Source organism: Crocodylus siamensis, chromosome 7, assembly GCF_052110815.1.
Source record: "Crocodylus siamensis isolate JL-2025a chromosome 7, ASM5211081v1, whole genome shotgun sequence".
NCBI lineage: Eukaryota > Metazoa > Chordata > Crocodylia > Crocodylidae > Crocodylus > Crocodylus siamensis.
Window position 1 is genome coordinate 82,125,923 of NC_143401.1, and position 25,947 is coordinate 82,151,869.

Below are 25,947 nucleotides of genomic sequence, written 5' to 3' on the forward strand. Positions count from 1 at the left end.
TCTCCCCACAACTCTCACATAAAAAAGATGCTTTTGATAATGTTACTTATTCTTTAGTTTCCCCAAAAGACATTTTGTAAGTGTGGTCCCAATTATATGACCTTTACAAATGTTTAATTCAGGAAGTTATCTGATTGCGCTCAATGACATCACTGAAATGCGTGTCACATGCACGAAGTTAGCTGCAGGCATAAGTGCTTGCAGATCAGGGACCCAGAATTTGGAAAGGTGGGCTAAGCTTCACTGATTCCTATAAGAGAGTTTAAAAGTGATACTATTAGATGTGATACTATTAGAAAAAGAAAGGCGATGGCCACAGTCAAGTATTAATTAAATAGGTAGGAATAACTAATCAGTCAGGAACACATGGATAACTTGATTTAAGCTTCTCATTCTGTGATGAGTCATCATCCCCACCAATGCACACTACACAGCTCTAAATGTTCAGAACTGGGAAGTGACACTGATTATTTTGTGAGACTCAGCTTTCAATCCCATCAGCGCCTGACTTTCAGATGATGCTTGCCCTGAGTGTTGAGTCCCTAAAACTTGAGGCATCCAAACAGATCTGATACTTCTGCGAGTAGCAGAATTTGTTTAGAAGCATATTCTATATTCTTTGGAACAAGAGGATGCACAAGTTGTCTAATTTAATAATTTTAGATTATGGGAGTGGCTCTTTTGATTCAAGAGCACCAAAATACATGTGCCTAATTTGAAAGGAGTAATAAAGGTATATGAGGTTCTAGTATAACCCAAATCTACTTAATATCAAGCATGCATTGGTTACTATTATGTAACTTAATAACTTTCAACTTAGTGATAATTACCTTTGGAAAGCAATAACAGTGATCAATTAACTATGATACAAAGCAAAATGAGTTTAAACTGGGGGGAGAAGGATAAAAAATCAGGAACCAGAACCTTAATAGTTTTCTTTTATTGGCAACTTTAAAAATTAGACAATCTAAACCATTAAGTGGTGCTTAGAGACTGGAAGTCACTACAGTGAACCAAACAAAATACACAGAACTCAAAATATATTACTTGGTGTTGTATTCCTCAAAATATTTCAACTGGGGTTGTATTTTATAGAACACGTTCTGGAATGCATCAAATATTTGTAGCATGAAAATAGCACCAATTATGTTAGTCAATACATGGTACGACAAACCACAGCAAAGACGGTGATGTCTCAACTGCCTATGTACTGGAGTTGGATGATGCAAGGAACTAATGAAGAAGTGGGACTATATAATTGTTGAACCATCTGTGACTGCAGCATGGAGCCTCAGACTATGGAAAACTTGCTGTCATGCCCACTGCTTGAAAGCACCTGTAAAATGAAAGATCTCACAAAGTACAATAAAGGAGCGTAAGGATATGTAACAAAATGGTCAAATGTAGTGCAGAGAAACAAGAAGAAGAATACATAATACAACATAGATACAAATCACAGCCCTCAGTTAATAAGCCAACTATATCCTTTTATCCAACATCACTTCAGTTCTACCAAAAAATCTTACTGAGATGAACATACTGTATAAAGACAGGACAAGTGCTCTATGGAAACTTCATCTACTAGTCTCAAGACAACAAGAAAATCATTAACCAGCTACTGACTAACCTGAAACAGCTAGATAAGCAACAAAGCAAGAGAGAAACTTCCCTTTGTATTTAATCATATTTCAAGAAACACTTTCAGATGTTGCAGTGCAGCTAAATGAACACTGCCTAAGAGCTGCAAAGACAAAAAACCCTGGAATTCACAGAGAACTCCATTAATATAACATGCAGAAGTTATTTATAAATTTTGACTTCTGGTTTCACTGGAAAGCCCAAGGTCACACCAAGCAGATAGCCCTGGACAGGACACTGTTCCGTTTCCTGTTTCTGTAATTGGTAGAAGTGCTAGCTACCCCTTTGGAAAATATGAAACAATTATCGTTATTCAGCACACTCCCCCAGATGCCTTATGGATTAAACAGCATATATTTGAGACTGTTGTTTAGACAGCATAACCCCTCTAGCACAACTCGTCTTTTCAGAGGCACAAGTTTACCCTGGGTGTCTCTTCCAAACTCCCGCAGATATAATCTTACTAAAATGTATACTGGTAACAATATATAGCCAAATACTTTGAGGACATGGTGACATTTAAAACTAATATATGCACGAGATAACTGACAAAAAAGATCCCGCAGAGTAAGCAATATTTTCCTCAATCAATAATAGGAAAAAAAGAACTTGATGTAACCCCAGCAAAATGTATTTGGTGTTTGACTTACATAAACATTTGTGCTGCCAGAATTGCATTTGGCAGCAGAAAGAAAAGGCATGAACAATCTCTGACTAATACAATTATTTTTGATTGTGCTGAGTGTTCAAGCCTGGGCCTATATTAGTTAAATTTCAGTTCAAAGTCCAACACTGTATGGATTGGCTGTGGATCATTTATGTGATTCAACATGCCTTCTGGAAAGAGTTAGGCTAACCTTTCATTTGCTTAAAACAAAAAATCAACTGTAAAAATGTCCTCTCTTTGCATATATTATGAAACATGATTCTGAAAACCATGTGCTCTCTATACTGGATGTTTCTGTAAGAAACTAGTAGTATCTCAAGAAAAAGGTTTTTGAACTAATGTTCTGTAACTACAGAAGTAACATATTCATTTATCACGGTCATTGAAGGAAGACTGATGTTACATATGTTTATGCCAATACTGAATTTTTAAAGTTAACGTGGAGTTGTGTGGGCCTCAAGGAACTCTTTGTAGGATCAGAAACAGGGAAAGGCACCCAGAGTAAAAATTTCAAGTGTGCTAGTGATTTAGGAAACTAGGTAGCAAATTAAAGTCAGTGGGACTTGCATGTTTTCCTGAACTTTACTGCCCATATCTATTTTCTCAGTAAGCCATCTTTATGTTTCTGGTGTTCAAGGAAAGATTTAAAAGCAGCCAAGTCAGACTCTTTCCAATTTGTTCACATCCTTCTTGAAGTGTGGGGCCCAAACTGGATTTTATTGAATTTCATCTGTTTGATGCAGACTATTTTTGCAATCTATCCAGGTCATTCTGGATCCTAGCTCTATCCACCAAAGCACCTGCAACTCCACCCAACTTGGTGTCATCTACAAATTTGCTATGTGTACACTCAGTCTCGTTGCCCAAATGATTACAAGAAGATATTAAACAGTACCAGACCCAAAACCCCTAGGGAACCCTACTTGTACTTGCTCCCAATTACACTTTGAGCCATTGATGCCTACTCATTGTGTGCATCTACATCTTTATTAATGCACCCTAGTTACTACTAACTAAATGCACAGTAACTTGCGCTACCACGCAGTAGCTCCAGCGCACATTTTTTTGGTGACGCTTAATGCATAGTAGTCTAATAACACTGTGCTGTGTTATTAGGCTACCACACAGTGTTATTAGACTACTGCACAGTAAGCATCTCGTGTAGATGCACCCTCTGAGTGTGATGATCCAACCTGTTTTGTATCCACCTTACAGTAATTTAATCCAGTCTTTATTTCCTTAGGCTGTTAATGAGATGTCATGGGAGCCAGTGTCAAAAGATCTTAATCAAAGTATATCACATTCACTGTTTTCTCTCATCCAGAGACAATATCACTTTATCAGAGAGCAAAATCAGGTTGGTCAGACATGACTTGCTCTTGGTGAATCCTTGCTGGCTGTCCCTGATCACCTTGTTCTCCTCTACACGCTTCACAATAGATTCCTAAAGGACTTGCTCCATGATCTTACCAGGTATCAAGGTGAGGCTGACTAGTTGGTAAATCCCAGGATTCCCTTTTTCCCATCTTAAAAATGGGCCTTTTTTTTACAATCATCTGGGACCTTTTAATAAATGGAGATTTTCCCTGAATTTTCCAATCATCCAGGCCTCTTAACTAATAGAGATTTTTCCTTAATTTTTACATAAGACCTATCATAGCACTATAACAACAAACAGAACATCAAGCTAGCCTATCAGAGACTATAGATCTGCCATGATGATTAATTAAAAGCCTAAATGAACTAATATGCCTTGCAGCATAATTCAATGCATAAAGCACAGGGCTAGAAGCCAGAAACATCCAACCCAGGTCTGCCAGTGACTCACTGTGTGGCCTTCAGCAATTAATAAACCGTTCCTTCCATTTTTCCTCCTATTATCTCTCAAGGGTGTTATATATAAGGATCACAGCATAAAATAAATCTGAAAGCAGGCAGGGCACAAGCAAGGGAAATACGCCTAAACATGTAAAACCATAACAAGAGCCTGATTTGCTGTTTACCCTTTGTCACGCAATGAGCCAACAGCAATAGCAATAGCACCATAGCCATTTTTCACTCCAAAGTCTTTACATTTTAAATATGGATTTGCCCTATAAACCCTTAAGCAGACATTCATAAATCCTGTATTGATTTAATCTTGCAGGTTAGTCTAACCTGACTAGGTTAAATCAGTTTGTAACAGCACAGAGATCCCAGAAATGCAGGCACATGCCTGCAGTGGCTTAGGCTAGAAGCTGGGGGATGCTAGAGCAACCCTCCCTTCCCTTCTATGGTGTTGAGATGAGGGGAGCATGGCTGGGCCCCAGCAGGGAATTGATAACTCAGTGTTTATCAGCCCATTAAGAAAGCAACACAGGGACATTACCACCTATCTGCTGATTTTGTCTTTGTCCATCTGCCATATCACAGACCATAGCCAGCACGTGGTCTGCTAGCTAATGCTGAGAGGTGTCTGTGTAAGGCAGAGGGAACAGGGAATCCCTGCTTAGCAGAGAGTGGGGAGAGGAGGGAGGGAGCAAGGGAAAGCCAGGCAGGTGCCTGCAGTCTCTGCCAAGCTCCAGCCAGGGAGCAGAGGGGCCAGTTTTACTGTGCAGCAGAGAGCCCCACCCAGCCCAGACAGCATTCCAGGATGCTGGGGGAGTCTGGATTATCTTAAACCAGCAAGGGGTCTGGGACAGAAACTGTATATACCAGTTGGACTCAAATGAGTTAAGTCTGATATTACATTCAACCAGGTTTATCTCAAACCAGTTTCAGCCATTTTCAAACTGGCTTACATACACTGAACACGTGTTCTGTTACAGGTTTAAACCAGTTTCTAATCACTTAAATTGGTTTATGTGTAATGTCTGTCTAGCCTTAATGCGCACAATTCCAAGCACTACCAACACAAGTTTAGGTAGAATTCATGAGCTATTCAGCTGCAGCAACGCTGCAAAAGTCTAGACCATGTATTAAAGAACTATGTACCAAACAGAGCCAGATACTCAGCTGGTGCGAGTTAGTAAATGCAGATATGGCAGCTGAGTCAACGGAGACTTGCCTATTTGCATCTGCTAAGGATTCTGGCCTGAAACTACAGAAACTATGTTCCTTTTGTGAAACTACAGAAAAGGGACTTCGCTAGACTAACTGCAACAACCACAATCAAAATCTGGCTTTGACACTGAGATGACAGTATATTTCAGAACAAATTTACACTGAATTGCAAATCTCTGCAAACATTTCACATATTCTTAAAAAGAAATCCTCTATCAGACCAAGCCTGTGAAAAATTTGTAAAAAGGACAAATATTATAAAATATGCCACTGTGACCCATGAAAATATTGATATTTTCTTCAAACATTAGAGAATCAATACTGTAACAGAAACACAACTACAGCCAGCATGCTACAAGAAAACTGACTGAACAGAAATGCAGGCTCAGTATCCAAGCCAGTGATATCAACAGCAAAATAAGAAAGATGAAATAGGAAAGGTTAAGACCAGAGACTTCAAGGAGAAAGGGGCATGAAATGGGCGAAGCTAAAAGGAAGATAGAAAAAAATTGTGAAGAAAAGATAAATACCCAGATTTGCAGATTTCCCCCCCGTTACTGTATTAAAAAAAGCTATCAGGAAAATTATAAAACATAAAAATGATTTAATTTGGATTTAAATTTAGCTTCTCATAAAAGGCTATTTTGCTTAATATTCTAAGTATTTCCAAGTACAGGCTCAAATACAACATTTTGCTTGTTCAGTACTTTACCAAAGTAAAGCTTCAGCAAAGAAAATACTTTAATGATATTTTCATACAAAATTTTTCATTCCTGCTTTCAACGTATAGGAAAACCTCATTTTGGCTGAAACACTGAAGAAGCCACACTATCCCTTCTTAAATGTGTAGTCTAAGACAGGGGTTTTCAACCGGGTGTACACGTACCCCTGGGAGTACTTGGGATCACCTAAGGGGTACTAGGCAGTGGGCACCGCCATTTCTTCTGCCACGCCACTGATTGGCTGCAGGGAGGACCCTACTGGTCGGCTGCTGGGGGACACCCCTCTCTCATTGACTGGCTGCTGGGAGACTCCTGCCTTCTCAACCAGCCACTGGGTGTACACTCGCTCAAAAAGGTTAAAAACCCCTGGTCTAAGAATTCAGCCAGAAAAGGAGTTAAATAGTCTAAGTGCAGCTCAGGCTCTGGGTCTTAATAACAATGATACTAACAAAAGGTGGACCCCTCCAGTGGCAATAAGCATACACTCTGCCAACCTACAAAGGGAATCCCACTGTTTCCCACATTTTTTTCCTTTAAAGGAGACAACCTAGTTTCTTCTCCTTAAAATGAGACAGCCCCGGCTTTACTGCATTTTTCTATGGCAAATGCAAAACCCAGATCCCTGATTAAGAGCCAAATCCTGCCAATGAGACAATTGGTGGCAAGAAGGAATGAGACTCTTTAGCCCAGCCTGGGCATGTTTTCCTATTTTGCCATGTCATAGCTGCTAACATAAGATGGGTGTCAGCAGCCCATGTTAAGCTTCCATGCAGGAGTTCAGATTTTCTGGAAAGATAATCTAATGATCATCATTAGAACACACTTCTCGTTGCTCAGCTTTACTTTCCCTCTCGTGCTAACCCTGCTTCTCCTTATTAGACCACCATAAAAGTTTCTTTCCTTCTTTGGTGTTTGTAGCTTCCAGGAGGCGGCTGGAATCAACCTGGTTTTTATTTAAGCGAGGTGTAAATATCTGACTTGCAATGCATTTCCAAATACGATTCTTCTAACGCCTCTATCATTTTAGTCTTCAGAGTACCCTCCAATTTGATAACTTTCTCTCTGAGAGAGTTTTATTGTGGCTTTACAATCATCAGTACACATGGGATGACCTATCACTTCACTGGTCTTTGAACTGATGTCTGACTTTGCAGCCCAGAGGATAATCACACTGTATCATTAGATCAAGACTGCCTCTTATAACCCTTACATCTTTTCCAGCATTACTATTTTCCAGGACTCCTTCCCAGAATAACCATTATCTGTGTTCAGAAATGTCTTCTTAAATATTATATAATTATATTGTCAGGGGGTTTTCTGGGATTGCCTTTGACACTATTGCCTGCTTTCATACTTTCGCAACATACTGCATTTAATCACAGAAATTCTTATTAAATGCAAGGTTTCTCTTCTCTAAACTGTAACAAAATAAATTATTATGCTCCTCCCCCCCCCCGCTGCTGCTTTTCATGGACTTAAAAGTTCTTTTCAGTGGAACAAGAGGGTGGGCAGTGGAAACCAGTTCATTCTACTGGTGCCTGCAATTTAATCTCTTATTTAATTTCCTATTCCATTCAGAAAAGCCAAATTACTTCAAGCAGGCTGTCCTCAGCCAGTAGACCATAGCTGAAAGGAAAACAGTATGCATGTCCCTGCAAGAACTGCTTTAGGGACACCGAGGGGAGTCTAGACTCATACTTCATAACTTCATGTCTTCCAGCGCGCAGACATATTTGGGTCTTTTCAGATCTTGCCTTAAAATGGTTGCACCAAAAGTGAGAATTTGTTCTTTGTCTTTAATGACATCTTCAAATAATTTCTCTAAAGGAAGTGAATATGCTTCCCGCTTCAGAAATAAAAGCCTATGTGGTATTTAAATATAAAAAGGATGTCTAAACAATCAAGCTGAAGGCATGTACAGTAAAATCAGCAGTGACTGTCCAAACAATAAACTGAATTTTCAGGAGACTGTATCCATTCTCTTTTTATTTCCACATGAATGCACAGTGAAGCATTTTCACATGCAGAATGATTTTTTTTAGCTGCAGTATTCACCAAATGCAAGTTTATTACTACTTCTGGTACGAATACTAGTGCCTTGAGGCCCAACACAATTAAGATACGACAGAGGCACAAGTTATACAAAGCAAAATAGTACGGTAATTAAATCTAAGAGGGAAAGGGTTTCTGCAAAAATGTCAAAGTTTCAAATTTTCAAAGTTTTTCATGGAAAAATACAATCTCTCTCACTCACACACAGAATAGTAAATCTCTGAGAACAGTACATTGTCCTTTTTCAGACATTCAGCTGTAATATGACAAACAGATTCAAATCCCTGTTCTCTCCAATTCAAAACCAGGAATTGATCCTGAGTCTCCCACATGAGATGAGAGCCCTTACCATGGGGCAGCTGCATAATCTGAGAGGGGGTGAATCTCACTGCTTTCCAGAGAAAAATTAACATCTATCCTGGACTTTAGCAACCTCACCAATTAAACTGACCCCTTCCCAGAGGAAGTCTGAATTCAAAAGATGACGTGTTTCCCAAAGAAAGTCTGCTTTGTCAAAAATTTCCCTACCAGCTTTAAGCACAACAAGGCAAGGACAGTCTAAAGAGCTTGCAGTTGAATATATGAATTTTAATCAGATTGTAAATTGTGGAAGTTACTGCCTGCCTGGTACTGGTTAGCTACATAAATCATCAAATCAATGCAGAACTCATACCACGTGAATGATGCAACTAAGCAGCATACTGTGAATGTTGAATGTTATATTGATTCACTAGGTAATAAGTTGCTACATATTAGTAGCATAACCATATAACATTGTGCCTGATCTACAACAAATTTGGAATGGAAAAATGCAAACATTTGCAAAATGGCCAGCTAACTGACGACTGTTTGCTGAAGAAAATTGTAAATAATTTCAAAACAATGAATGTGTTCAAACGTTAAAGGAATGAAATTGGTGGAATAAATTGTTGACTAACAATTCAAATCTAGCCCATCTATAATAACTACAGCATGCAACCAGAATGATTGTGCTTCCCACTTGTATAGGAACATTTTACACATTCCATTTTCTTTTTCTCTTTTCAAAAAATCAATGTATAAAACGCCTCAAAGAATATAGGAACTTAGCTGGCACATATGCTTAATCTGTCTGAATTTGCTGACACCAAGGAACAAAAACTCAAGAAACTTGTGCCAGAGGCTGCTTTTGTACAGTCAGTTAGATTGGCTCCCTCCTCCTCAATTCCAGCTGCTGCTGCAGACCTCCAGGCACTTCCCACTCAGGAGAAGCCTAGAGAAATGTGGGGGCAGCTGGAGATGAGAGCCAGCCAGCTAGTTCTCTGTGGGCCACCAACAAATGCTCTGCAGAAACAAATCTCAGCACTCTCTAAACTCCATGGTGCTCACAGTTTTTCTTTTCTAGGTTTAATAAAGCCACCCTGAAAAAAAAACCTAGCAAAATTCAGGTGTTAGATGTAGCACATGATGCAGAATGCCAATTCTTGCCATCTCTCTTACCCAATCTCTTAACCTTCCCCCCTACATTAACTGGTCTTTTCTGACCCAACCCTTTCAGCTGCCACTACACTACCTTCTTTGCATATTTTATCCCTCCCATACTCGTGGGCTTTTTTCTGCCTTCTGTATCATTGTCCTGCCATGTTTCCTAACATTTGCTCCCCTGCTTTCCATCTCACCAACACTGTCATTCCATCCCCTCATTCTTCCTTTATTTAGGATCCCTGTTTTCCTCCCATACCTCTCATTCTGTTTGTTTTCAGCCTCAGCACCTCAGGTCCTCTCCACTGCCTTGTCATAATTTTCAATTAATCTAATTCATTTGACCCATGAATGAGCAAACACTTTGTAGATGTATTGCTGCTGAATATATACATTTTAATCAGACTGCAAATTGTGAAAGTTATTGCCTGCCTGGTACTACATAAATTATCAAATCAATGCAGAATTCATACCATGCATATGACGTAACAAGCAGTATCTGCAAGAATAAAGTGAAACCATCTCAACATTTTATGTTACACAGTGAGATTATAGAATATTATACAGTTTCAGTAAAAGTCAGGGAAGACCTAGGGAAGAAAGTTTGGGATGAAATGAGGAATTTGCAGACCTGTTGCTAGTAAGAAAAAAGAAAAAGAGGCTTTTAAATTATACGGATAGCAAAGACTGGTAGTAACATTACAGTGCACTACATGAGTAATACACAAGTTGAGATTTAACTGGTAACTTATATATAAATGAAATCCCTTGACTCCAACAAAAAACAGATTTGAACTAAAATCCACAGGAAGAGGTATACATTTTTATCCATGTTGTTTCAGATAATGCCTGCTTACCTGTCTACCTGAATGTTTAAATCCCGCCCCCCGCAACCCTGAATAGAGGTAAATGTTCTTACACTGACTCCATGGTGGTCACTTAGAAAGACCAAGCAAGTAAAGCTAGTCTAAGAAGGATTGCAGGTAATTGCTTGCATCCAGTAACACTTACATAACATAATGAAGTTCAATATAGGATAGGAAAGGGCCTCCCAAGACACAGTCTACCCTGTTATATTTACAGGCCACCATTCATCAAAAAGGGTCCACAAGAATAAAATAAAAAGTAAATACAATGTAAAGGTTCCCAAGATCTAATGGAGGAGAAACAGGAGATGACCCATTTTTGCAAAGACATTTTTGCAGTAAGCACAAGACAAAACTTCATCTTACAGCTAGAGGGTTAAATTATATCCTGGATATAAAATGTCCAGGCTACTTTTCCTTTGGGAAGTCTACACAAACTTCAAATGTACTTATTTTTATTAGTTGCAGAAATAAACAATGTATGCGTATAACTTCCAATATTTATTGCAACTTAGCTTTTAAAAATGTACACAAATTTATCATATTACATACATACCTTATGATCTATGCCAGTGGTGCTCAACCTTTTTGTCCAGCGAGTCAGATGGGCAGGGCTGGAGCCCTCTATGGGCCAGATCTGGCTAGTGGTCCCAATCCAGTGCCCAGAGGAGGCACCGCAGGGTCCCTTTGGCTGGGGGGGGTGGGTTGTGGGGATGCAGCCAAGCCCCAATCCAGCTGCATGGGAGAAGGGGGCTTGCAGAGAAGGGCAAAGCATGGCCCAGCCCCAGTCCAACCTGGTGGGGGGAGGAGGTATGACCAGCCCCAACATAACTGGGCAGAGTAGAAGGGGACATGGCCAAGCCCCATGGGGGGGAGGAGGCGTGGCCTAGCCATGAACCAGATGCACAGGGGAAGGGGGCATGGCCTGGCCCTGCAGGAGGAAGGGCTGTGGTCCATCCCTGCAGGATGAAGGGGGGCCGGCCCAGCCCTGTGGAGAGAAGAGGGCATGGCCCAGCGCCCATCAGGCCCTGCCAAGGGTGGTGTGGCTCTAATTGGCCATGAGGGGTTGAGGATTTTGGCAGCAGGGAACGGTGGCAGTATTAACTGCCACTGCTCCCCGCTGCCGAATTTCCCAATCCATGAGGAGCCCAGTGGGCCTGATTCCAAGGCTTCACAGGCTGCACTGGGCCCAAGGGCTGGGGGTGGAGCATCTCTGACCTAGGCAATTAAGCGTCCTTTAAATATTACAATTGACAAGAACTTTAGAAAGAACAGTTTAGCATGAGGGGAAAAAAATGCTTTGGTTCCCCAACTCACCTGAGCATCTATTTTAATGAGTGCAATATCTGCTTTTTCATCAACATCTTTAATTTTAGCTTCATATGTTGCACCATTCTTCAGCTCTACTTTTACTCTATGTTTATTGGTAACTACATGGGCATTTGTCACTATTAGTCCATCCTCTGAGACAACGAACCCTGAACCACTGGCAACAGGAACTTCCCTCTTTGTAAAAGGAAGTCTAGAAGACATGGGAAAGAAACATTTACATTTGCAGAATATGTAGACTGTTCAGAGATAACAAATTATGCATTTCTTGTCCCCATTACCACAAAGCCAACAAGCGTGTGACATATTTAAATATTTTAGAAAATGTAGTATAATTTTTAAATAGCATCAATTTACATTTTATGGCATAAGATTAAGTACAAAAATTGTGCCAGAACTAGACAAATCAATACATACTCATTTACTTAAGAGTGTGAGGGTGATAAATATTTACCAGTAGCTTTCTTATAACCTATACCAGTATATCTCATAACTTATTCTGGCAGACTTAAGCCATGTGATCTACAGGAATAGAAAGTTAAATCTGGACATCTTTACTTGCGAAACAATTCGATGTGTACCACAGCAGGGGCTATCTTCTCTACCACATCTGCAATGAAGTTGTATTTGTGCCTCAAACTGTTGGGGTCTTCCTGGCCTGAAAAGGAAAACAGAAAACTTTTCAGATCTTCAAATGACAGGACAAGGATCGCTGTAAAACATCTGCATTAATAAAACAAAGCAACATTTTGACGTAGATCCCCTTTTCCAGCAAGCACCTATATAAGCAGAAGTGCAGTACAACAGCTAGAGCATGAGACTAGGACTCAGGAAATGTGAGTTTAGTTCCATTTCAGCCGCTGCCCTGCTGCGTTTCTTTAGGCAATGTATTTTATGAGTTTTTGTTTGTCCTCACTCACATTTATGCTGTGTATACTTTGTGTAAAAACAAACCAACCACATATACATGCAATATTTATTCACTGGAATAAAAGGCAGACCCATGTAAGAGAGGTATTCCAATTTTTAAAGGTCAGGCATATCTGACCTTCCATGAGCTGGGAGCACGGTTTATAGATTCATAGATGTTAGGGGCGGAAGGGACCTCAATAGATCATTGCGTCCGACCCCCTGCACAGGCAGGAAAGAGTGCTGGGTTCAGATGACCCCAGCAAGATACCTATCGAACCTCCTCTTGAAGACCCCCAGGGTAGAGGAGAGCACCACCTCCCTTGGGGGGCCCATTCCAGATTTTGGCTACTCTAACTGTGAAGAAGTTCTTCCTAATGTCCAGTCTAAATCTGCTCTCTGCTAGCTTATGGCCATTATTTCTTGTGACCCCCAGGGGCGCCTTGGTGAGTAGAGCCTCACCAATTCCCTTCTGCACCCCCATGATAAATTTATAGGCAGTCACAAGGTCACCTCTCAGCCTTCTCTTGCGGAGGCTGAAGAGGTCCAGGTGCCATAGTCTCTCCTCCTAGGGCTTGGACTACAAGCCCTTAACCATATGAGTGGCCCTTCTCTGGACCCTCTCCAGGTTATTTACATCCCTCTTAAAGTGTGGCACCCAAAACTGGACACAGTACTCCAACTGGGGTCTTACCAGTGCCCAATAGAGGGGAAGTATCACCTCCTTGCTTCTGTTTGTCATGCATCTACTGATGCACAATAATGTACCGTCAGCTTTGCTGATGACTTCGTCACGCTGACGACTCTTGTTCATCTTGGAGTCCACTAAGACTCCGAGATCCCTTTCCGCTTCCGTGTTACCGAGCAGGTCATTTCCTAGGCAGTAGATGTGCTGGACATTTTTCTTCCCTAGGACCAGGCACTTTGCATTTCTCCTTGTTAAATCACATCCTATTGTATTCTGCCCATTTGTCCAACTTAGGTCCAGGTCTGCCTATAGTTGTACCCTGCTCTCTGGTGTGTCCACTTCTCCCCCCAGTTTTATATCATCTGCAAACTTGGACAGAGTACACTTCACTCCCTTGTCCAAGTCACTGATGAAGACATTGAAGAGTATCAGTTGTTGGGAGGACTAATGTAATGCCTCATGTTTAATACCTGTACCAACCACACAGAGCCACAATGGTTTCAGGCATGCTAATTTGAAAAGTTTTCTACTTTTTGCATAAACAAATTAACTTTCTAGTACTTTTGTTTCTTCACGCTGTTATCATTTGTCTCATCACACAAATGAAAAAAGAAGTGTGGTTTTACGGTACTTAAGTATCTGTGATAGTATGTGTCCTATGTGCTGTAGGATCATATCGATAGATACAGAGGTAGCATTCTGACTCATTTCAGGAATTTTATCACTGCTACTTAAAATTCAGCACTAAAAGCAGAGAATCTCTGAGAAAAATAATGCAAAAATATTGCCAGTTTGGGAATATCACAGTGTGATCCCAAAAAGCAGGCTGAATTCTTTATCATCCACAATCTAATCTGCAGTGCATTGCAAGGGTGTTAGTCCTTTGACAGCATTGTGGCCAATTATTCATATAACTCTAATTACCCCTCTTTTTCACCTCCGTAATATTTGAAGCCTCCCAAGTGCTTTTAAAAAGCAAATTATTCACTGAACACAGACAGAAGCAGTAACTAGGTACTCAACTACAGTTACAATACGCAACAAGTTTGACAATCTGAGTCTTTTTTACAGAATGAGTATATTGGCATGGAAACTAGTTAACACCTTCTCTGCTACTCAAGTGGACCAGGTTCTTTAACTTTATTTTGGATTATCATTAGAGTTGGGCAAAAAGGTGCGTAACTAATGTATCATAGGAGGATTTATGTCTTGCTTATTCGATATATTGTGCTCACAAAACTATTATACATAAAGCTCTTCTAATGGCCATATTAGATAGAGCTGTTTTGGAGACTCAGTATGAGAACTGAGATTTTATTTGCCCAATAAACGTCACACGCTGAATGTGCAGTCTGGCTGGCATAATCATGCGACCAAAACTAAGTTCATATTGTGCCTTAAAAAATGTTAGGTAATAAAAGTGATTCATGGCATACTGACCTAAATAACACACTGCTACACAACCCTGCCTTTCCTCTTATGTATTAGAAATTCTTGTGTTTTATAACGTGGTTTTGCAATAGCAATTGAACTACTGCATGTTTAATGGAAAACATACCTGCGTTTTCTTTCATTTTTTTCTTTTTTTTAAACAACCAGAGTATTGCCTATAGAAAGATTTCACTGGCAACTGTTTACAGTAAATCTGCAAACAACAGGACACTTTGTTGAAAAGATTTTAAACCAGTAAAAGATTAGGAGAAACAAAAATTTGGTTGTACTGAAAGAAAAAATAATAAGAAACAGAGACAGAGTGGTAAATAGGGTCCCTCTTGCGTATACATTTAGTGCTTCTCAGTGCCAGTGGTCTTTTTGAAGACTGTTATACAACTGCAGAAGCATTACATAGCAACAATCAACATTTTCAGTGTATATTGCTTCTGTGATCCTACCCCAAAAATAACTGTACTAGCAACATTTTAGGGGAAAACCCATACATTTGAGATTGCTTCTCATGTGAATGCATATCTCTCTCTCATTTCCTATAACAGTAGCATTGACCCCAAATACAACTTCTGTATGAACAGTAAATACAGGCTAAACCTAGTGGTGTCTCAAAGACCTATATGTAAAATTCAGATTGCCTCATCTTTTATAATACAAATCTTACATAAGTGGTTGTTCATGACCAGGGATCCCAGTCATGTTTTCTCTGTCTAAAAATGGCAAATTCTCTGATTAAAAGAAACTCTCAGATTACAAAACCCAAAATCTGTGATTAAAATGAAATGCCACAATTGAACACAATGTTTTATTGATATATTTACTATTTTAAAGCAATTTGGAAGCCTACCAGTGCTTCAAGTACTAAAATAAAATAAATGATAAAAATACCTATACATTTTGGTATTTGATTTTGGGTTTATCACGAAAAATCAGAGATCCCCTTGCCCCCTTCACTCACCAGGACACAGGTTCAGGCCCCTCACTCCCAAGCCACAGCCTCTCAGTCCTGAAGGTGTCCCTCGCTCCCCAACCACAGCTCCCCCACCCCTACGGGTGTCCTTCACTCCCTACCCACACCCCACGTGCCCTGCTGGTGCCCCTCACTCCCCATCCACAGTCCTGCCAGAGGGGACCCCCAGCTGCCAGGGCTCCGGGGCCAGGAACCCAGATCTACAGGCCCCTGTCCCCCCACGGCAGCACCCCACTTGCCCCTGCCAGGAGTGCATGTAGTGGCAGGGAGCCAGTCCCAATCCCCGACCCCAGATGAGCCACCCATGGCTCCATCCCTCTCCCCACGGAGGCCCTGCTGCTAAGCATTCCATCCCCGGGCCCCAAGCTGAACACACCTCCTGGCTGAGCAGCAGTCCCAGTCCTGCCCAACTCGCTCCCTAACTATGGGGACCTCAATACCCTCCCCCCACAAGACTTACCTACAGGAGCTCCTCTCCAGGCTGCCTGGTGGCCATGTGCACGTGTGAGCACGTACAGGCACATGGCACCCCCTGCCTGACCATCCTCCTCCCGTTCCCCCGGCCCCTTGCAGCCTGGAACTCTTCCAGCCTGCAGAGAACTCTTTGCAAAAGTGGAAAATCTACATGTTTCTCCATTATGATGAGAAATCTGCATTTTTTCCAATTAGAAGGGGAAATCCATATTTTTTCTGTTTTTCCGTGGGAAAGGGAAAACCTGGATTCCTGTTCACAACCAAGTGTTTAAAAGGTAGTTTCCAGTCAGTTCTAACTATTGTAGAAAATGGAAGTGTGTATGTAAATAATAACCAGGGCAAAATTTTATGTTTCATTTTTCTCCATGTTTCAAATACTAGTTCTAGTGCCCACTGCAAATTCTTCGGGTAGGAGCTAATTGCAAGTATAATGTGCTTTGTGCAAGAGCTCTTTTTTGGAAGCATGACGATTATCCATATTCAAATAAAAGGTGCTGCTGTAAGCAACACAATTTTAGAACATTTTGTCAGGTCACTGGACTATCCTAAGACTATTAAAACAAATCTACAGTTTTGACTAAGGATAACATCTCCAAATGCGGAGGAAGGCACACAATACTTGTACCTTATCTATTTTTTCTCACTACTTCCAACCTACCAAAGCAGAAGGCAACACAGAAAGGCCTTAAATGGTAGTTTCACTATACTTAGGTCCTTCTCCTGAAATGTCTCCATCTTTAAGCTCAAACCTCTTCCTGCCTTTTAAGGAACCCAACATGAAATTGAGGTGCAAGTAAAATCATATAAATAGCTATTCAATTTCCATCTCTGTCCATCTCTCTTCATTGTTAAAATTAAAATGTATTGGTTCCATGTTGGTAAACTTTCTCTTTGTCTGTATTTCTTCACTGTTGTACCTCAATTGTTTTTTTCATCCTTGTCAATGTTTTTATGAGAATATCCTAAATTGAGACCTGGGCCTAAACAAGACCACTGTCCCAGAGGAGGTTTCAGGTCAAAGCAGATCATGCTTTTCACTGAATATAACCAGAACTGATTATTTGTGTTTCACAGTACTGCTACTGAAAAGTGCTCCACGCTGCCCAATGTTCCCGTGGGAGTGTTTTGTTAATAAAGTCTCACAATGAAGTTCCTGATGATCATCCTTGTAAGTAATTATGATGACTAATGACCAACTAATAAAACCACTAATGAGTCACAACAAAAGTTTCCTGAGGCAATCAAAGAATTTCAAAGATATGCATCAAACATCATCACATGAGTTACAAGAAAGTCTCTAACAGCTGTCAGTAGCATGCTTATGTTCCGTCATTAGAGGACAAGGTATTCACATCCAGTACTTCACTGAAAATATAGGAAGACCTGGGAAAATCTAGATCTAGATAAGTTACAGTGGACAAGGATGTCAATGGCAGCCTGCCGTAAAAGAAACAAGTTAAAAAAAAAACCTTAAAACAAATACAGATCTAGATCTGACTTAAGTTTAGTCATAAATTAGAGCAATATCAGGATTTTAAAGGCTTTACTGTTTTTGTAAGATTTTAGCCCAGATAGAAGAGAAACTTTGGAAATTATTCACTCCAATTGTACTGAGTGATGAAAATCTTTTTTTGGCTGCTTTTGTGGGCTCTCAGCCTGAACCAAAATCTCATGAGAAAAGTTGTACTCATATATTTTCAGGCACATTTTAACTGGAAAATAAACTCCATTCCCACACTGCAGGAGAGGTTTAAATGTAGGAATTCTAATTCCATCTGGTGTTAGCTAGGCAGCTGGCAAACTCATACCCACAATCACTACTACTGATCTTCTTCCTACACTTTCAAACGTACACTAAAACATCCCTGCTAGAGATGCATCGATACATCTGTCCGATATCGGATTGGCACTGATATAAAGAAAACTGACCATATTGGAAATCAACCTGATGCGGCTGATAATTTGGCTGATAGCAACCACAGCACAGCACTTAGGCAGTGAGAAGCACAGCCTGGCAGCTTGGAGAGCTTCGTGCAGCTGGTAAGTCTACTGTGGTGGAAGGGGAGGAGGGAGGGAAGGACTGGGGGGGGGGGGGGTAAATCAAGGCCCTTGCAGTGAGGGAGGAGTGGCACTGGGCCTCGGGCAAGCATTGCCCAGCTGGGACAAAGCAGGGCATGGGACAGAGCTGCGGCTCATCTCAGGGGGCGCAGCTCCTGCCACTGTGTACACCCCAAGGGGGCACAGGGGGCGGTGTATGCCCCTGGATCTGCACCAGGGCAGGGTGGCTGCCGCTGCAGGTTGAGGCTTGGGCTGCACTGGGGGCTGGGCAAGGCTGCACTCAGGGTGGGTGGCAGCAGCACTGGGAAGGGATTATGGCCACCCCAAAATTCACCATAGCCCCATCCCAGCACTGCCACCCCAAGCACAACTCAGCACAGCCCCTGCTAGGAAGAGCCCAGGCCCCAGCCCCAAGTTCACATAAGTGCAGTCCCTGTTAGTGCAGTTCTCAGCGACTTAGGAGCTGGAAAGTTCTGAATTAGATTCAAGGTTCGACTCATCTTCAAGTTTTGCGTTTTGCAGCACAGAGTAACAACAGTGTGTTCATATTAAATGTGGAAAGTATTCTAATTCAGGAAACAAAAAAGAAGAGTCTAGCCATTACTGGTAGACAAGTTTCCCTCTAAGCTGCGTGCGTGCGCAGACGCGCACAATAAAAAACCTTTCCATGCACTAACTTTTTAATGCCATGCACCCGCCTGGAGACGAGCAGGGCTGCGGCTTCCTGGAAGCTTTAGGCGCTGTCCCCAGAGTGCAACTCAGGGCAGAGGCACTGGGGCCGGCACAGGACACTTCCCGGTGGTAAGTTACCTCGGCTGCATGGGGGCCACTCTGATTAGCTCCAGTCCTCAACACACTGGCATCCCCAAAGGGAGGGAGAGCAGCATGGGGCAGGCAGCAGCTCCTCCCCGAGGTAAGGTGGGGGTGGGGACTGGGGCTGGGGCAGAGCTGGGCACCACGTGGGCTCCACTGACTCTGGGGAACTGCCCCACTCCCCAGGTGTAACCCTGAATTTCCCAAGTACATGTTTGAGGCCTGTCCTTCCTCCAGGATTTCAGGGAAAGCTGGGCATGAAGATAAACATTTTGCCCCAGGGGCATAAACTTGGAAATTTAACAAGACAGCTCATTTATCTTCCCGTCAGGGGCCACCTACGTGCCCTCACTTGGCTGTCTGGGGGGCATCAGGAGGGGCCTGGGCTCTTCCTGGGGATGACTTCCAGTTATCGGCCTTACAGTTGAATCCAAGTATAATAACTGTTCTTTAGTTTATTTCTTTAAGTTAAGGAAATAATCATCTTTTGATGTTATATTGTGTTACACTGTGGGGTGGACCAAAGTAGCGCATGCCAAAAGGGGGACTTGGGACCAATTCGGGAATGAACTGAAGCAGAGTGCTCACAGACTGCAGCAGATCGCTACACCTTAGAGGGAACATTGCTGGTAGAGTGGATAAGAACATCTGAATCTGAAGGCTTTCTGGTTACTTCTGTTGGGAGAATGGAAGAGATTCATCAGTTCTGGAAGGATGGCGGTTATGGTACTGGATGAAAAACTGAACAAAGAGAAGTTTCAAAATCTCGGAAGTTATTGTGAAAGAGAACTGGTATTCTCTGGAATGCTTTAGCGACCAGTGTCCAAAAAAAAAATAAAGGATAAAAGGCAGCACACAGCCACATACACATGCTATATTGTTTGAAGGGGCCTTTTTAATTATTTATTTCTTAAGTGCTGTTTTATTCACACAAAGGACATCCTCTCCCACAAACACCCTTGTGCTTTCAATGAAACTGATTATTTTTTAAACTTTGCTTAGGCATCTTTGTTGACCATTATCAGTCAAAACCACTGTTATCACCAAAGATCTGTGCACTCAGCAACAGATCCCGTGGTCAGCTAACACCAAGCTAGTGCCTGGTGGCAACTCAGCAAATGGGGCTGTTTCAAAGATCTAATGTTAATCTGTCTTTCCCTGTTAACTCTGCAGTTATCAGAATATCTTCCACGAGTTCTTTACAAAGAATACAAAACAAAATCATGAGCATCCTACTGGAGGGTCTGACTGCAAGCTAACAGTCTAACCAGTTTTGCACTAGCAGCCTTAGACTTTTCATGACAACTAATTCCTTCACATCTGGAGTATTAAACATATAGAGATTTCACAGGCCATACCTGGCCCGTTAAGCAACTGGAAGTTGTGGGGGGCATGACCTGCCACAGAATTTGGGGGCCTTTGACTCTGCTGGCCACAACTGTCACCACAGCTGGACCCACCGATACTGCCAGATCACCCCTGGCTAGTGTCATGACAGTAGCCATGGTGGCCACCCCACAGATGAATCCAGCCCAGGGCCCCAGATGAGTTTGACACCCCTGCTTTACATTAATTATATACACATTCCTAGCAGATATACGTAATATATTCTTTAGCCAATATACTGCAGTCCCAGCTGAATTTAAATGCAGGCTTAAGTCTCTCTGACATCAATATATTCCCCATAAAACTGAATCATTAGGACATGAGCACATACTTTAGTACTTGCTTGAATAAAAGGATGGATTGTTGATTCAGAGCCACAGAACCTTAAAAACAATATCCCCATAGTACAGGGATTTCCCAGTCTCTGGAATAAATTGCACTCAATGAGTTGGCATCTGAACAAATTTCCATTCATGCGAGACAGGTAGATTTTAAAGCCCTGACCCTACTGGGGGAAAAATAAAAAGACATAGTAAATATATGCAGCTTCCAGTGAAACGGGTGAAGAGAATGTAATGCTCTGGAAATCAGCAGGGAAAAAATGACGTTTGACTTTTACCCTCTTCTATTTAAAATTACATTGAACAGTAAGCCTAAGTATTCCACTTATTATTAATGGATACATTGTGTAATGCACAAAAAAGAAATAAATAAATAAAAGAGAAAGAATGAATGAAAAAGGCAATGACAGCATTAAAAAAAAAGGAACAAACCAACCAAAGAGCAGCAAGAAGCAGACAACTCGCTTTCCAACAGAGCAAAACCCAGGGAGGAAATACTGAGATGGTTGTCTGCGAACGGTGCCAGCTTGACTATGCTAATAAGTTCCTTACACCAACTGCTATTTCTCTACCACCTGCACACAAAGAAGGGAGATTTCACTGAGGACATATCTGTAGGAAGATATATGTCACCATATTGCGTAATAACCATAAAATGGGACATATTTTTGTGGCAGTAAATACTGGGGAAATTTCAAATGTCCTGTTGAAGTGAATAAGTCAAGCAAATCCAGCGTTCATTTAATAAAACATTTCCTGAAGCAAGAATCTTTCCCTACAGGATTAACGGAAGATTTAAAGTCAAGCTTCTTGTTTGGCATAAACACAATCTGTAGCAGAGTATACTGCCTATTCTCATCCTCATAATATTTACACAAGGATCAATTCCTTCTTGGCAAGTTCCTGGGTTCATTACTGCAAGACAGAAGTCACATGGGTGATTGTGCTTCTGCAGATATTAATAGGGGATCTACCAAAATCAAGGAGGTAGCCAGTTGATTTTGCAGGCAGATCCTGGGACTGGCCACCATTTTCATGGGCTGAGCATGGCAGAGCCCCCCACACCTATGATTGGCTATGGGGCCCTGACAGCCCCTCCCCTCCTCACAGATTACGACATTGCCCAAAACTGCTCAATTACCCTGATTAAGTCTAATCCACGGATTAAGTGTGGATTAATGGCTTCCCCAGCCTTAATCAGGGTAATTAGGCCACAGTTTCAGGCCATCCCCAAGCAGGCTCTACAATTTTGGTGGGTTTACTGAAAGAAAAGGGGAGCGGGGGAGACAGGGAGAAGGATGTGGGGTAGGAAGGGGCAGGAAGGAGGGCTGGGTGGAGTGGGGCTGCTTGCGGCAGGCGGCACAGGGGCTGCATGTTGCAGTTGCCTGCAGCCTCTTGCTATGAGCAGCCCCACCCCACCCTTTCCCCGCTCTCCCTTTCTCACTGTTCTCCAAGACTCTCTGCTTCCTGGTAAGGTGGAAATTGGGGGAAAGGGGGTTGCAGCAAGCCTGCAAAAATTGTGGAGCCTGCCATTTTTTTTTGTACAGCCCACACAAATTCACAGTTTCTGTGAAAATCGCACTATCGCAGTAGATCCCTAAATATTAGGCTCCAAACTCTTGCATTCCTAGCATACAAACACCCTGGCATCTTTAACTGTAGCCTGCTTAATAACTTGATGGCAATAGAAAAAGGAGAATTCATATAAAAATGGATAAATAGCTCTCACATCAACTTCTGAATACTCAGGCAGAAGTCTCCAGAGGCAAGGTTTAACTCAGGGGTGAGCAATTATTTTGGCTGTAGAGCTGCTTAAAAAGTTTTGGTGAGCTCTTGAGTGCCAGACGGGTAACCCCATGAGGGCCGCATGGGTAGCCCCACCCCTTGATGGCTGCCCCACCCCCTGGTCTCCATCTTGGGACTGGAACCCTTGACCTTTGCCACTAGATAGCTCTCCCCTTATCCCCTGGAAATACTCCTTTGGGGATGGGGTTGCCATCCTAGATCCAGAAAAAAAAAAAAATCAGGAAGTAAAAGTCAAACACCTACTAGGGCATATTTTAATTTTATTACAAAAAATATTTTTGTCATGATTTGTGTTTGCATTGTGTATGCAGAGGCAGCACTGGGGTTATTATTGCATAATAACTCAGAAATAAATTCTTAGACTTGTATATTTTTGTGTGCTTATGCATGTGTGTGTGTTTGTATGGCGAGGTATGGTTGTGGTGGGGTATAGGTGTGAGGGGTGTGGGTGTAGGGGGTTGGTGGGAGCAAGGCGCATTAGAATATGTTTGCGGGGATGTACATGTGGATGCCTTGCTCTCACCCTTCTGGGTGGAAGGTCTGGGAAGGGTACAATTTGTTGGTGGGTGCCATGGGCTGGACAAAAGTGCCTGGCGAGCTGAATCTGGCCCGCAGACTGTATTTTGCCAGGTTTAGATGTTACTGTAAAATGAGAAACCTTGAGCCCAAAAATTTAAGGTAGCTTAATTATACTAACTCAGTTAATGCCTTTAAGAAGTTAAGCCGATTAGTTTCTGGGAGGCTGATGAAATAAGCAACAAGTTTGTGGTTACGAAGTTCTGTGTTCTAACCCTAGTTCTCCACAGATCTGCTGATGGGTGCTAAAGAGCTGATTTGACTACTTTGTGCTTCAAAACTCCCTGGCCCAAGCTCTAAAATAGAAAATAACGCCCACCTACATCTCAAATGGACCTTAAAAGGATTAGAAATATGAAGATGTAAATTCTTAAGGAGCAATCCTGGGTAATGGGAATTTACAAATAATCAGTTAACACAGTGTGTCAATCCCCTCTGGCCCCATAGGCTGGATTAGTGACACAAGGCTGGGTCCCAGATCAGATCAGGCCAACATGCCCATGGATCTCAGACCCTGTCACCTCCCCATGCTGAATCCCCGTGCCAATGCTTGCAGTGTGCATCAGGGAATGCAGTTCCTTTGCATGCAGCATGCGCTTGGGCCCTGCTCCTGGTGGGGAAGCCCAGATTAATTCAGACCTAGAGGTAACACTGGGGACCAGATAACAAGGCTCCATGGATCATATCCAGTCTGCAGGCCACATGCTTGACACCCCTTACCATAAAGAAAACAATGTGGGAAATGCTCTTATGTATTTATAAAACCAAAATCAAAATGTGCAAACATCCAGAGCGAATTAAATCAACCACAGAAGTCTTTGAAGAATTTATTTGGTTAGTCCCAAGACTTACTCTAGGTTCTTAGTGAGGCTAAAATAAACTTGCACATGTATGTGCCAACTTCTAATATCACGACCAGCAAATATTCAAACTTATGACATACAAAATTATGTTAAGTCCAAGGATAAAATAACTTCAGCATTCATAATGAGCATTATGCATCTGACTAAAATTTTAATGTACTTTCAAACAGGTACAGTTCCCACTACTGAGCTGCAAGCTACAATCAATAGTGTATGAATCAGGGAAACATCCTCCTGACTGACTTCTCCTGAAGATTAAGAGAAGGATTGCTAGATAAAGGTCAAATAGTTGCAACATCCTGAGATGAAGGCAGTAGGTTCTGAGTTTACAATAAGTGGCTATAAAAGTCCAGATGTCAGGCTACTAATTCCAGCTGTGCCACTGAGCAACTGTAGGAAACTCTAATTTCTCAACGCTTAAAGCCGTGTGTGCACAACACTTTAAAGCAGGCTAAATGTTCTTGCACTGCTTTAATGGTATTGGTGTTTGCATGCCTCAGCAGCATACTGCACATTAATTCAAGCCGCTGTAGGAAATTCAGTTGTGTAATGCACCTTAGATGACTTGGGGTGCAGCAAACTAAAACTCCTTTGCAGAGTTTTAGTTTGCTGCTCCTACAGCCATGGAGTGACACACTGGGCTCCGGGCAGTTCCACAGCTCTGCAGGAAGCCCTGCCGGCAGCCTGGCAGCAGCCCAGGAAAGCAGGCTCTGCTCAAAGAAGCGAGGAGCCTGATATTTCCCACCCTCTCCCTCGCCTCCCCAGAGCCTGCCTGCCTGAGCTGAACAGGGACCTGGTGCTTCCCTCTGGGGCTGAGGTGCCTCCCAGGACCACTCGAGCCAGGTGCCTGCAGCTGCCGTGGAGGGAAGCACTAGCCCCCCCACAGCTCAGGGCTGGCAGCTCCCTCTACCTGCCAAAGAGGCAGGTAAGTCAGCAGGGTGGGTGCACAACATGGGGGTTTAATCGGCCCTAAACTGAAGTGATGTTTTTTAAAACATACTGCTTCAGTATAAGGCTCCCGTTTCGTCTACACAGGCCCTAAGTTGATAATACTTAACCTCAGGGACGGGATGGATCCAGAGGGGGTGCAGTGGTGTGACCACATCCCTCCTTTTTGAACATGCCACCAGAGCAGCAGCATCCAGGGATTTAAGTTTCAAAGAGGGTAAGTATCTGTCTACTCTCTTGCCCTCCTCTTCCTTGCCTACTTCTGAAAAAGCATGGCAAGGCTGGGAAAACTCCTGTCTACTCCAGTTGGGCTGCTCAGGGACACAACTCAGGCCAGAACTGTAGCAGTGGTAGCAGCAAGCAGCAGGCGCTAGCATTCTCCCTCCCTGGCTGCTCCCCTGAGGTGTTGTCTGCCAGCCCAAGAGCAGGCACCAGACGGGAAACATGTCCCCTGGCCAGTGCTGCTGCTGCAACAGTGCCTGATGAGTGCAGCCCACCTGAAGAAGTCCCTGCAGCTGCATCCCCCTTCTTACAATCCTGCATCCATTTCTACTCAGGAACTATTTTCAGGCTACAGTAATGTTTAGAGTACTTGATATAAAGCTACTACAAAAATACTCTTAAGATCTTCTGATTTTTTTTTTTTTATATAAAAGTGTAGTTTATTAGTGTGCCCTCAAAACCAAAGATTATCTCAGCAGAAACACCCCTATTATACCGGTTAATTTATGAATCAATGAAAATAAAGGATGGCCTGGGAAAAGAAAAGTAACTACAGAATAGTGACTTCAAATGGCTAAAACAGAGCAGAAAATAAAAGATTCTTAGTGTAACCATAAAGAGCAGGAAAGGGCAACTGGACTTTTGTAAAAACAAATACAAGAAATGATCT

At 42.2% G+C, this 25,947-nt stretch overlaps 1 protein-coding gene across 1 annotated transcript in view; it reads right to left on the reverse strand.

Annotated features, from left to right (window-relative positions):
- Positions 1-25,947, reverse strand: part of HTRA1 (HtrA serine peptidase 1) — a 54,059-nt gene that overhangs the window by 12,486 nt on the left and 15,626 nt on the right. Inside the window, exons 2-3 of the mRNA XM_090057226.1 lie at positions 12,336-12,435; positions 11,766-11,970 (exon numbers count right to left, since the gene is read on the reverse strand). Of these exons, the coding sequence (XP_089913352.1) occupies positions 11,766-11,970; positions 12,336-12,435 (305 nt within the window). The remainder of the gene's footprint in view (positions 1-11,765; positions 11,971-12,335; positions 12,436-25,947) is intronic.